At 35.4% G+C, this 12909-nt stretch overlaps 3 protein-coding genes across 4 annotated transcripts; 1 reads left to right on the top strand and 2 right to left on the bottom strand.

Annotated features, from left to right (window-relative positions):
- Nucleotides 1–1823: 1823 nt before the first annotated feature.
- On the bottom strand, nt 1824–5283 carry LOC9317025 (BEL1-like homeodomain protein 8). Of its 2 annotated transcripts, XM_021028128.1 has the most exons (5): nt 5176–5283; nt 3373–4439; nt 2936–3282; nt 2780–2840; nt 1824–2359 (listed from the first exon to the last, which is right to left on the bottom strand). In XM_021028128.1, exons 2-5 carry the CDS (start codon nt 4417–4419, stop codon nt 2006–2008), a joined length of 1809 nt encoding a protein of 602 aa, XP_020883787.1. In that variant the 5' UTR covers nt 4420–4439; nt 5176–5283; the 3' UTR covers nt 1824–2005. The 2 variants fall into 2 exon arrangements, with proteins under 2 accessions (XP_020883787.1, XP_020883786.1); XM_021028127.1 differs by lacking the exon at nt 5176–5283 and having other exon boundaries at nt 3373–4488.
- A 2225-nt stretch (nt 5284–7508) lies between these two features.
- On the top strand, nt 7509–10385 carry LOC9317024 (chaperonin 60 subunit alpha 1, chloroplastic). The gene is made up of 8 exons (XM_002880911.2): nt 7509–7695; nt 8002–8185; nt 8272–8393; nt 8467–8674; nt 8754–8899; nt 8990–9296; nt 9383–9834; nt 9936–10385. Exons 1-8 carry the CDS (start codon nt 7642–7644, stop codon nt 10224–10226), a joined length of 1764 nt encoding a protein of 587 aa, XP_002880957.1. The 5' UTR covers nt 7509–7641; the 3' UTR covers nt 10227–10385.
- A 404-nt stretch (nt 10386–10789) lies between these two features.
- On the bottom strand, nt 10790–12659 carry LOC110229119 (F-box protein At4g22280-like). The gene is made up of 4 exons (XM_021028174.1): nt 12549–12659; nt 11449–12418; nt 11186–11329; nt 10790–11116 (listed from the first exon to the last, which is right to left on the bottom strand). Exons 2-4 carry the CDS (start codon nt 12313–12315, stop codon nt 10847–10849), a joined length of 1281 nt encoding a protein of 426 aa, XP_020883833.1. The 5' UTR covers nt 12316–12418; nt 12549–12659; the 3' UTR covers nt 10790–10846.
- Between the last annotated feature and the right edge of the window lie 250 nt (nt 12660–12909).

The following is a 12909-nucleotide window of genomic DNA, read 5'->3' as shown; positions in this document are numbered from 1 at the left end:
TAATCTAATTATATTTTAATTTTAATCTAAGCAATATTAATTTAATTATTGCTCTAAAATATATTTACAAATAAATAATTTCAAAATATGATTTTAACATAAAAAAATTAATTTTACTGTTTTGACGGAAAAATATGATTTGCTGGAAAATATGATTTTACGGTTTTGGCGGGAAATTTTGATTTAGCGAGAAAATTTGATTTTACAGGAAAATTAAGTTTTGTGCTTTTGGCGGGAAAATAGGATTTTATGGTTTTAGTGGAAACACACAATTCTTCAATTTTTTTGGTTTTGGCGGGAAAATAGAATTTCGTAATTTTCCGCCAAAATTGTGATTTTATAGTTTTGGTGAGAAAATATGATTTTACGGTTTTGAGGGAAAACATGATTTTGCGGTTTCAACCGGAAAATATGATTTTTAGAATATAAAATGAGAAATCTATGTAAAATAAATATTATTTGATATATGATTGTAAATGTGGGTATATTTGTCATTTGTTATTTTTGACTGGACCATCTCTATCCAAATGCTCCAATCATGTTCATCGAGATGAGTTTGACAAATTTGTCTAAAATTACAAACTCATTCAGATGATCGATCCAGCTGATTCATCCAAATGCTCTGTTAAATTGTCAAAAACGAACATCATTCTTCATCTCCATCCAGATGATCCATCTGAATGGAGAAACGAACAGGACCTTAGAAGATTTTAATGTTTTAAAACTTGTTTTTTCTCGCTTTTCCTTTGATTTTATTCCACGTTTAAACAATGTCCATGCCGATTGTCTCGCTAAAAAAGCAAGCCACGTGATTCTATATTTTCCCATGTAAGCTCCTCAACACCGAACTGATTTTCTTCCTTAGAAAACCGTCTGTTTCTAGCTTAAATGGATGATCTTATTTTGCTGTAAAAAAAAAAAATCAGTGAGTATGGAAAGGGATATAATCAAAATTGATTTGGATTTCATGCCGAATCCGACTTCTTCAAACTCTTACAACCTAGTTTAAAGAAAAGTTGATCCATCGTAATATCATGCTTGGCATACGAGCCGTCTTCGTCTAGGTGTCTATGTTCGAGATAAGTTAGATACCGGTATTTTGCATATCTCGGTATTTGTCAATAGCTTTGTGCCTACACAAATAATTGTTTTAAAAACTAAAGATAAGAGTTCAATCTAAAACCGCAAACCAAAGATTTTAGAATCATTTTGCTGATGTGTCAAGTACTCAAGTCCATATTTTTCTCACCTATTTTATTTTCATATTTTAAATTCTAATATAACATGGTCACACACATTTATTTTCAAATATTACTTTTTATATATTTTGATTATTCTAATTCAAATTGCCAAAAATATTCTCAAACTTGCTAAAAACAACCATTTTTTAAATTCTAATATTAAATTTTGTCATTAAATCTGAATAAAATATATTAAATGAAAAAATGAAAAGTTTACGAATTATTTTCCCGGTGTACCTAGTTTTGTATTAAACGTGAAATTGTTAAATCGTACATGATTGTTCCATTGAAATAGGTGAATTACGTGTTGGTAAAAAAACTACCAGAAAACCATAATTTGACGAAAAATATCCCATAATCATATGATAATTTATATACTAGTAAACAAGATCTGTTAAAATAATGTTATCAGTTTTTTACGCTAAAATCTAATACTAAGTTTGTGAAATTCACAAATAAATATATATGCAATTATGCAAAGCCGGTAAATGTGTCTTACCCAAAAAAAAAAAGTCGGCAAAAGAGGTATATGAATTGTATTGGTTATCACGATGAATGGAACACTGAATGGTTTGGTTTTATCGACATCACATCATTATATATTATCAAGGACATAAAGGTGACCAGATAACTTTGTCGCCCTAAGTTAAGACTTAAGAGTAACCAATTCAAGACAACTTTGTCTTTCTTGCTCTCTCTCTCTCCGTTAAACTATGGATCGGAGTACCCAAAATACATTTAAGTGAAACAAAAGCAAACGGGTTTCAACCCACAAAGTCATGAAACATATGGTCTCCAGTTCCAAACTGATGATCCTGTGTCTGCGTCTGCGTTTGGATTACATTGTCCACACCACGCCTAAGCTCTAAAGTGAGTGACACGTTCCCTCTATTGAACCCCATCATGTCCATGTACTCTAACCTCGACCGTTTTGTCCCAGAGAGGTCCGTTAACGTTTGTTCATGGCTCGGAGTACTACTAACAGTATTCGGTCTATTTGATGGCTCCATGTTGTGACTAGTATCTGGATTTTTAATGGCTTTGGTCTCAAGTGTGTGTATTTCTTCCACCATTGGTTTCCATAATCGAACACGGGCGTTTATGAACCAATTTGATACCTTTACAAAAAAAACAGGAAACCAAGTCAATAAATCTTGTCAAAAACCAAACCTAAAATTAAGCAAAGTCTACTAAGAATTTTATTTGTAGATAATGAACCTAGCTTTGTCCAGACATATAGTTCATTGTGGAAAATGTTTGCAAATAGTTAATTTTCTATTCACACGTTGAACAATTTCAGTTTTTTACACATGAACTTGTCTTCTATTAATCTAGACTACGTCTATATGATTATATATGCTTTACTTTAACATGTAAGATTGATGTTATTTGAGAGTAAGAAATCCTAAAAACATTAGGTTATTGTCCCATCAAATATGCTTTAACCAATAGAAGAAAACAAGACCGGCCAAGAGCAATAATTCAAGAGACAAGCATATTTAAATTTCACCTAACAAAGAATTACATAATTGAGTTACCTGGTTACGAGAGAGACCGGTTTGAGTGGCTAGCATCTGCTTATCAGAATCAGTGGGGTACCTAATAACAGTATTATCAATAAAGGATATGAGAAATCATCTCAAAACATCAAATCAAATAAAATCAAATCACATCAAAACATTATGAGACTTAACGGATGAAGAAAATGGTCAAAGAGCCATGCTCGGAGAACAGCCACCGCGGGTTCGGGCAATCCCCTTTGAGGCCTCCACATATGTTGTTGTTGAGATTCAAACCCGACATTGTGACCAATCAAAGATCTTTGTTTCTTTTGGAATACGGTGTTGTCACCGCTTGATAGGTGACTTGAGATTTGCTTCACATGTTCAGATATTGCGGTTCTAAGGGCCTTAAAACTTCTCGAAGTCCGTTTGAGAGCCAACGAGATATACGGTGTTGCGGTTCTTAGACCAGCCACTGTATTGAAGGAAGACATAACTGTTTGCAAATGGTGATTGTATAATTTGTACCACTTGCAAACCTTTTCAATGTCACAATTTATAACATGTTAGTTATGTCTACAAACATAAACATTATAAACATAACTGTATAAGAATATAGTTTCACAAACCTCTTCTTGTAGAAAAAGAAGTTTTGCCCTCTTTAGTCTATTCTTGGGCTCTACTGGCTCATAAGAACTACTAAACACTGACGAGTTATCATCATCATCATCATCATCATCATCCATGGAAGTAGATTCGCTTCTACTAATAATCTTTGATGCATAAGAGATACAGAACTCTTCTAACATTTGTTGAGCCGGCTCTAAGAACCTCGAGCTCTTCAGTATCGATGCATATCCCGTAAAAGGCCCGAGCGGGCCCAAATGTCCGTGGATATTCATCGTAGACGAAACAGCGGCATTTCCAACGTCTCTAGATGAAGGTATTCCAGAAAAAAGTGAGAGTGGAAAGCCTTTCCTATTAGTATGAGAAGTGGCAGTAAAATTCAGCTGTTCGTGGTTCCACTGGCTTGCATTGTGCGCAACTAATTGATTCTCCAAACGTGGGAGAAACTCAAGTTCTCCTCGGTAACTTCCAGAAGAAGAACCTTGATCATAACTGCTCTTTAGAATCTCATTACCAGTACCCGAACAAGCCACCGTTACACAACCCTTCTGGTTATCATCTAGACAAGAAACTTCACTTCTCCTTGTCATGCTAGACTGAGCAATAATTTCCCGGCCAACATAAAGAGGACGGTCCAATATTTGGTTCCGAGAATTGAAATGATTTGAGAACAAATCTCCAACGTTGCTTGGCCTAATACCAGCCTCATCATACCCGTAATTCACCACCGAACAATTCACGGTACTCTGTTGTGACAAATCACTAGTTCTCCAATTACTAGAGCCTTGTGGGTCTCTATGTATCGACTGAGGCATGTTCATAAAGGTTGCGGTAGAATCTTGATACAAATCGGTCTGAACCGGTACAGAAATCTGGTTCTGCAAAATACCAATCAAATCAAGGTTGTTGGGAATTCTGATGTTCTGATGCTGCTGCTGCTGCTGATGATGATGATTCCAAGTGTTGGGAAAATCATTCATTTGCTCAACTCTAAACTTATCTCTTTGGATTTGTTGAACTACATGCAACTCTGGTTTTATCATATCCATCTCTTTGTACCTTCGATATTCTGTCATAACAACAAACATGCATGAGTTCCATTTAATTAATTAATAAACATCTATAAATCTGAAGACGTTTTTTTGGTGATCATAGAATTATTTTTTTTTTTTTTAATTGGAACACCCTACGAATGTTAGTTATGAGAATGAAATCATCACTAGATGCTCAAAAAAGCAATTTAAGAAATGAAATTCTCAGTTCTTACCAACATGATTCATGTTACATGAACTGATGAACATAAAGATCACCGAACCCAGTTTAAATGAAGATAGAGATTCATGTGACAGGGACCTTTTAGCTACATAATATATGCATTAATTTATATATAACCAACGACAACAAAGGAAAAGAACCTTCATTAAATTTGCAAAACTACAAAAAAAAAAAAAACAGGGAAAAATATGAAATCAGAGATAGACGAAGTAAAACACCCAGAAAATAATATATTTTTTTATATAAGAACAAAACCCTAAGAAACTTCAAGAACAACAAATGAAGAAGAACAAGAAAAACAAAAAAGATCTGAGAATATATATAACTAATACTCGGACTTAGATGGTTATAACTTACAAATATCATAATCGTCAAGATTTCAATTTGGAATTATAAGTAGGACCATAATCGAAACAATCACTATCAATATATTATTGGCGAGGAGAAAACAAAATGAAAAAATATAAGTGGAAGTGATAAAGACAGATCATTTTATATTACCGATCTCAGAAGACAAAAGGGATTATTACCGATCGAAAAGTGGCCGGGAAACTCGTCGGAGCTCCGGTGGGTTTAGATATGGATGTAAACCGACCGTGGGAGAGAGAGAGAGAATAATGATTGCGTAAAGCTGTAAATTCTGTTAAGGTGGGTTTTATCAGTCTTTTTATTACACGGTATTGTACTTATTTTAAAATGACATGAGTAATAATACTTTGTCGTTTAAAATGATACCACATGTATCAACCATGCATATCCAAAATGAAACACATTATCTTTTCCGATTTATATTTTAACTAATCCCAAATCCTTAAATAAATATATATATTTTTTGGTAAGTATCCTTAAGTAAATATATAAATATAAATCTATGAAGTATTTAACCAAATTTCATGGTGGTTTATTTTTATTTTTACTTATATAGAATAGAACATAATAATTTCACATTTTTCTTACACTTCCAACTTTTTTTTAACTTTTCTCATTGGACTCTTTTAGAAAACTATAGACGCATATGCAAACATCAAACCAAATTATGTTTTTGCATCTTTAATATGATTTGTTGCTTGTTCTAGCTGCTTATCGTAATTATTTTTGCTTAGTTGTCCACTGAATTGTTTCTTTTGAATCATAACGACTCAAGAAAATCATTACATGAGAGTTTTACTAGAACAAGAGTGTTATTTATTCACTCCTTTTTATTTTGTCGTAATGCTTTAAATTACACGAGTCTCTTTCTTTTCATCGGACAACTGTTAGTTTACTCATGTTTGCTACATAGTACAATATTGGCAGTCAAATTTACGGCACGGTTTCCATTAAGATATGGACGTCATCTTATGGTAAGCTGCATCTTTTGAGGAATAAATACATTACATGTACACTTCTCTCTCTCTATTTGTAATTTTTGTGTTACGTAACATATTTTTTGTTATTAGTTAAGTGTGTGTTTTTTTTTTTTTTTGTCAACTAGTTAAGTGTGTTTATTTGGTCAATTCACTCAAATCAAATCAAATCAAATCCAACGCCAAACTGAAACTATTTATGTGATTGACGCTTCAGAGTTGAAACTGCCACTATTGTCAGATTTATTATCTCACTTCCCAACTTTGCTTTTGCGAGGACAAGACCCCCGTAACTAGTGAATTTATTATATTCATGGGAGACTAATTTAATGCATGTAGTATATGATGCATACAACAAACAAGCTATAAACTATAATTATATGAAAGGTTCCTTTCATTTGTTTAGGAAAAAAATTAGAAACAAATTGTCTTGGCTAACTATATCAATCATGTAGTAGTTAGGTGATTTGGAGTCTATTCTCTCTTTGGAAAATTAGCAAGTGTTGTCTTTAAGGTTTCTTTTTTACTTTAGCGGGTAAATCTACTCAAAGCCTTAACATAGATTTTATAATTTTATGATTATATTACATTCAAACGAGTAAGAGAATGGATTAAAACGAGTTTGGAATACCCAAACTATCAATTGGATAAACCAGAAAAACAAAATTCCATTAGGTGTTGTCGTTGACATAAAACAACATGTAGTATTCATAAATAGAAATTAGAAACAAACATACCTATTTGTCTCCAAATCACAAACTCAAAGAAGCACAATAAATAAGTCCTGTGTGTGATCTCTTGTTTATATTTAAATTCTTCTCTGTTTTCTCACAACTCACATCACCGGACACAGTCTAAATCTCCCTCGTATCGCAACATATATGTCTGCCTTTGTCTGGATTTTAGCTTAAAATGGTTTATACTTTATAGCATCATAAAACCGTACTCAAGAAACTTGTATAGATCATTTTGTTTAGGCCTGGACATTCGGTTAACCATTTTGTTTCGGTTCGGCTGTCTTTGGTTTCGAATAATTCGGATATGATAATATAATAACCATTCAGATATTTTAGTAATTTTGGTTCGGATCGATTCGGTTCTGTTCGAATGTTCGGATCCAAAATAACCAAAATTAACCGAATATAACCGAAATTAACCAAAATTAATCGAAAAAAATACAAAAAAGGAAAAAAGAAAGAAAATTAAAATTTGGTTCAATTTCGTTAAAGAGTATTTTTCTTTGGCAAATAAACTAACACCATTTGGATATGTTGATTATTTAAAGTATTTGATTGTTTTGCCCAGATCTAATTTTGTCTTTGTTTTTTTTTCTTTTTCTCCAAATGTCCAAAAGGGCTTCTATACAAGTTTAGACAAAATGATCTATACAAGTTTCTTGAGTACTGTTTTTCGTTTTGGGCCACAAACAGTGAGCCAAACAGGCCCATAGAAAAAAATCAAAGTAGGTGAAAAAGCCTTATTAAAATCAACGGTTCTCTCGTTACGAAATGCAAAGAATCTTCTGGATCCTTTCTTCAGCTACTCCATTTATCTAAACCCTAACCCTCTCACTATTCGTTTTCACTAACCACTTCCTTATCCACACCAATCCAGAACGTTCCTCAAAAAGCTCGCTCCTTTTCTCTCAAAATGGCGTCCGCTAACGCTCTCTCTTCCGCCTCCGTCCTCTGCTCTTCCCGTCAGGTAGCAAAGTTTGTTCCTTTTTATCTTCTCTAGCTACTTACTGAAGAAGAAAATGAATCATCTTACATTACTTTGTTTTGATTGGATTTGACCCTTTACTTTGTTCTGTTTTCAATTACCTTTCTCTATTTGGTTTCTGGGTTTTTGAAGAAATTGAATTTGACCCTTTACTTTGTTCTGTTTCGATTGCTTTTATCTATTTGGTTTCTGGGTTGGTGTAAAAATGGTTGATTTATTTGGGAAATAGAAGAAATTGATCGATAATGATGTAAATGAATCTGCTTTATTCATTTTGTGGGTACACAGAGTAAGTTGGGAGGAGGAAATCAGCAGCAAGGTCAGAGAGTTAGCTACAACAAGAGGACAAACAGACGTTTTAGCGTTAGAGCAAATGTAAAAGAAATAGCTTTTGACCAGCACTCTAGAGCTGCTCTTCAAGCTGGTATTGATAAGCTTGCTGATTGTGTTGGTCTCACTCTTGGTCCTAGAGGTATTTATTATTAGTAGCTCTTTTACATTCACTATCTTCATCTGTGTTATCGACTTATCTTGGTGTTTTCATTTGTTATTCTTAAGGGAGGAATGTTGTGTTGGATGAATTTGGAAGTCCTAAGGTGGTGAATGATGGTGTCACCATTGCAAGGGCTATTGAGTTACCTAATGCCATGGAAAATGCTGGTGCTGCGCTTATTCGTGAGGTTGGTGTGAGAGAGCATGCAGCTTTCTTATTGTTTCTGTTAATGTTATTTATACGGTGTGGTTATGTGGTAGGTTGCGAGTAAGACTAATGACTCGGCTGGTGATGGGACAACCACTGCGTCTATCCTTGCTCGGGAGATAATCAAACATGGATTGTTGAGTGTCACTTCTGGTGCAAATCCCGTTTCTCTCAAGAGGGGAATTGATAAGACCGTGCAAGGTCTGATTGAAGAGCTTCAGAAGAAAGCTAGGCCTGTGAAAGGTCGTGATGACATCAGAGGTACTAACCTTGCAATGACCTTCCTTGTGATGCAGCAATGTTGATTGCTTTACTAATCAATCTGTTTTATTTTTTCCAGCTGTGGCTTCTATCTCTGCTGGAAATGATGACCTTATAGGGTCAATGATTGCTGATGCCATTGACAAAGTTGGACCTGATGGTGTTTTGTCCATCGAATCTTCATCCTCTTTTGAGACCACGGTCGAAGTTGAAGAAGGGATGGAGGTATGAGTTTTAGTCTTGATTCTCTTCAACTCTAATTTGATTTACCATTAATTACCAATGACCAACTTGATTATTTACCTTGAATTACAGATTGACAGAGGTTACATCTCGCCTCAGTTTGTTACAAACCCTGAGAAACTACTAGCTGAGTTTGAGAATGCTAGGGTTTTGATCACTGATCAGAAGATCACTGCAATCAAAGACATCATCCCTATTTTGGAGAAGACCACTCAGCTTCGTGCTCCATTGTTGATTATTGCAGAGGATGTTACGGGTGAAGCCTTAGCTACCCTTGTCGTGAACAAGCTCCGTGGTGTCCTCAATGTCGTTGCAGTTAAAGCTCCAGGATTTGGAGAAAGAAGAAAAGCCATGCTTCAAGATATTGCAATCTTGACAGGTATATGCAAGACTTTGCTTGGGTTTAGTATTTTTACCTTCTCTCTGTTGTGGTCTAAACTTTCTATCTTTTCGTATGTTCTTCAGGAGCTGAGTACCTAGCCATGGACATGAGCTTGCTGGTTGAAAACGCAACCATAGATCAATTGGGTATTGCCCGAAAAGTCACGATTAGCAAAGATTCGACTACCCTTATTGCAGATGCAGCTTCCAAGGACGAATTACAAGCTCGGATTGCTCAGCTAAAGAAAGAACTATCCGAGACTGATTCTGTGTATGACTCAGAGAAGCTCGCTGAGAGAATCGCTAAGCTATCTGGAGGTGTTGCTGTCATTAAAGTCGGAGCAGCAACTGAAACGGAGCTTGAGGACCGTAAGCTCCGTATCGAGGATGCAAAGAATGCAACATTTGCTGCTATCGAGGAAGGCATAGTTCCAGGTGGTGGTGCTGCTTTGGTGCATCTCTCTACTGTTATTCCCGCCATTAAGGAGACTTTCGAGGATGCTGATGAACGTTTGGGAGCTGATATAGTACAAAAGGTAAGATTCCTAAGTTAGAGCATTTGGTTTTTCGGTTCAGTGTTTGTTCTGTAATCAATTGTGACTATTTGATCTTACATGAGTTTTTGTTTTGAGCTCAGGCATTGCTGTCACCAGCTGCACTTATTGCCCAGAACGCTGGAGTTGAAGGAGAAGTTGTTGTGGAAAAGATTATGTTCAGCGAATGGGAGCAAGGGTACAACGCGATGACTGATACGTATGAGAATCTGTTGGAAGCTGGAGTGATTGATCCCGCAAAAGTGACGAGATGTGCGCTACAGAACGCTGCTTCCGTTGCAGGAATGGTACTGACCACTCAGGCCATTGTTGTCGACAAGCCGAAACCCAAGGCTCCTGCTGCTGCTGCTGCTCCTGAGGGTCTCATGGTATAATCAAAACACAACATCTTATCATCACAATGGCATATTTTGTCTTTTTGCACATTTGTCATCCCCCATTTTATCTGCAATGTTTTTCTTTTTTGGGGGAATATGAGTAGTTTGTTAACAACAATAACGAGAAATAATAATCTTCTTTTTGTCCAAGGATCATTATGATTGTTGCTACAAGAGAAATTGCAAAAATAAAACTTAGACAAGTCAGAATGTTGTCGTTGAACACATTCACATTGAGGTCTCTTCACCGGTAACTAATGAACACGGTCTTTTCCCCGGTAAGGCGGTAAACTGATGAATACTTGAGGCCCTAATCTCCAATTTCACAAATGACAAACTCAAGCTTGGTCACTTGATTAACTATCAAAAAATTTATAATATGTAAAATTTAGACATGAGACTTTGACCCGTTGCACCAGGTGATGGAGTCCTAATCCCGCATTGTGCGTTTCACCTCACCTCTTACTTGGAAAAATCAATAATAATATGTTTCGAGTTGGCTAAAAAATGGTAACGTTATTGATTAGCAGAGTAATCACCAAATATGCATACAAACTGAATAATGTTCCAACATACTAAACTATAAAACCAGGAGGGAACAATGTTTTTTCATGCATTTACTTAGTTTTCTCATAAAACTTGATCTGGATATTGCACTTGGACGATCTAGGAACCATTAGCAGATCGTTGGTGATTCGAAACTTTTCCTTGTCGCTTATTGCACAAGCATGAACTTTGACAAGCTCAAGACATGACAATTTCTCTAGGAAATGTTTCATTTGCTCTAGCTCCACATCGATTCCTCCATATTCAGATATCTTCAATACTTTCACAGGACATGACAATCCATATCCTTCTTCACATTTATTAACGTGCAATAATGAACTCTGAAACAAGATGAAATATTAGAGATTTGAGTTTGTCCAAAAATCTTTCGGGGTTTCGGTTATATATACCTTGATGATGAGAGTCTGTAGATTTGGAGAATTTTTTAGAAGTATTGGAAAATATTCCGAATCGTAGAAACTTAAATTAGTTGTAATAGATAAACGAATCAGGTTGCTGAACATTGGGATTGCTTCACGGAAATAATGTAACATCTGAAAAAAACAAAAAAACATCAACTAGTCAATAGTAATTAACAAGAACGTTTTTATATGTAACAAGATTTAGAGCTCATACATATAGGGAAAGAAAAAGAGAAGAGATCATTCTTTACCGTTGAAGTATCAATAGATGATAAATCCAAGACCTCCACATTTCTTAAACCCTTAATCAGATTTGTTGGATTGCAAATACCAAGATGACAACGAAGATCAAGCTTAGCTTCGACAAGGGATTCAAGATTCACAATTGGATACTCTCTTGGAACTACATCAGTGTATTCTAAGTAGGCAAGACTCGGAGTATCGAAAATCACGTCCCAACTATTGCTTGACATATTAAACTTAGGACACTTGATAGTAAGTTTCTTAAGGGTTGAAGAGGACACGGTGGGACCGCATTTATCCCTCTCCCAGCTCCCACCATGAATGGTTAATTCCTCAAGAACAGGCAAAGCAGAAATAAGCTTTCCCAAAACATAATACTTACTATTATAGGAATAAATCGAATCAAGAAAGAGACTCTTAAGTGATGGAAGAGAAACATCATCAGGAATCATAGCATGAAATCCTTTTGCTAGTTTCAGCTCAACCATTGTCTTGCAAGTGAAGATCTCAAGAGGACATAAAATCAAACCTGGTTTATGACCGGTTATGTCTATATCAAGATAAACAACACCACGTTCCAGCGCATCAAACATCCAGCGGGTGACATGACACAAGTAGTTACTATAGTTTCGACATTTTATTGAGATTTTCCTTATGGGAAAATTTTCTGACACAGCCAATACTCTATCCATAAAATCGCCGAAACTTTGTCCACTACTCACTTCAAGGTCATGATCTATAAGAAGATTTGGTGTGAAGGCAAACAATTTACGCCAACGCTTCGAGAGAACAGATGTTAAAGCAGACTCTTTAATCGGAAGGAAAGATAATATGTGGCATATAATGTCATCTGATAGACCGTTGATCCTATCCATCTTTTTACGAAACCCTAAACAGGCTGATTAATCTGAATAGAGTTTTCAGCGATTAGGTAACAAGCATCAACCGCCAAAGTAGATAATCACCACACAGCAAAATCTGAAAAAAAAAACTGTGTGAGAGACATAAATTTTAACCAAACTTAAGAGATAGAAAATCTATTTAAAAACCTAAACCAGAAAAAAAAAAACCCTAAAACATGAAGATTTGAAGAGAAAAGGTAAGTTACTTGCTTCAGACGCTAAGGTAGAGGAAACGATTCACACCGTGCTAGAAAGTCTATAGTTGACCGTATGAGAAGGGCTCAAACGGCTCGTTCGGTGAAATAATCACAACTTGTGGATCCTAGGGTTCTAAAGGGTGAAGCTTGGGTCTAAGGCCGACAAAATATTGTAGCCCCATCATATGTATAAATCGGTCGCCAAATTAAGTTTTAATTGCAAATTAGGCTCCTAATTTTTTTGAAGTTTGAAAATTTGATCTCATTAAACCCCCTTCCCCTCTCCAAATTTTTTTTATTGGGCCTCCTATATTTCAGGATCAGTCATGCCTAAGATTTCTAAAGAGATTTAGAAGGTGAGATTTTACTT

Source organism: Arabidopsis lyrata (genome assembly GCF_000004255.2).
Source record: "Arabidopsis lyrata subsp. lyrata unplaced genomic scaffold ARALYscaffold_4, whole genome shotgun sequence".
In the NCBI taxonomy this organism is placed as follows: domain Eukaryota; kingdom Viridiplantae; phylum Streptophyta; class Magnoliopsida; order Brassicales; family Brassicaceae; genus Arabidopsis; species Arabidopsis lyrata.
Note: the sequence above shows the minus strand (reverse complement) of the source record. Positions and strands in the feature narration are given on the sequence as shown.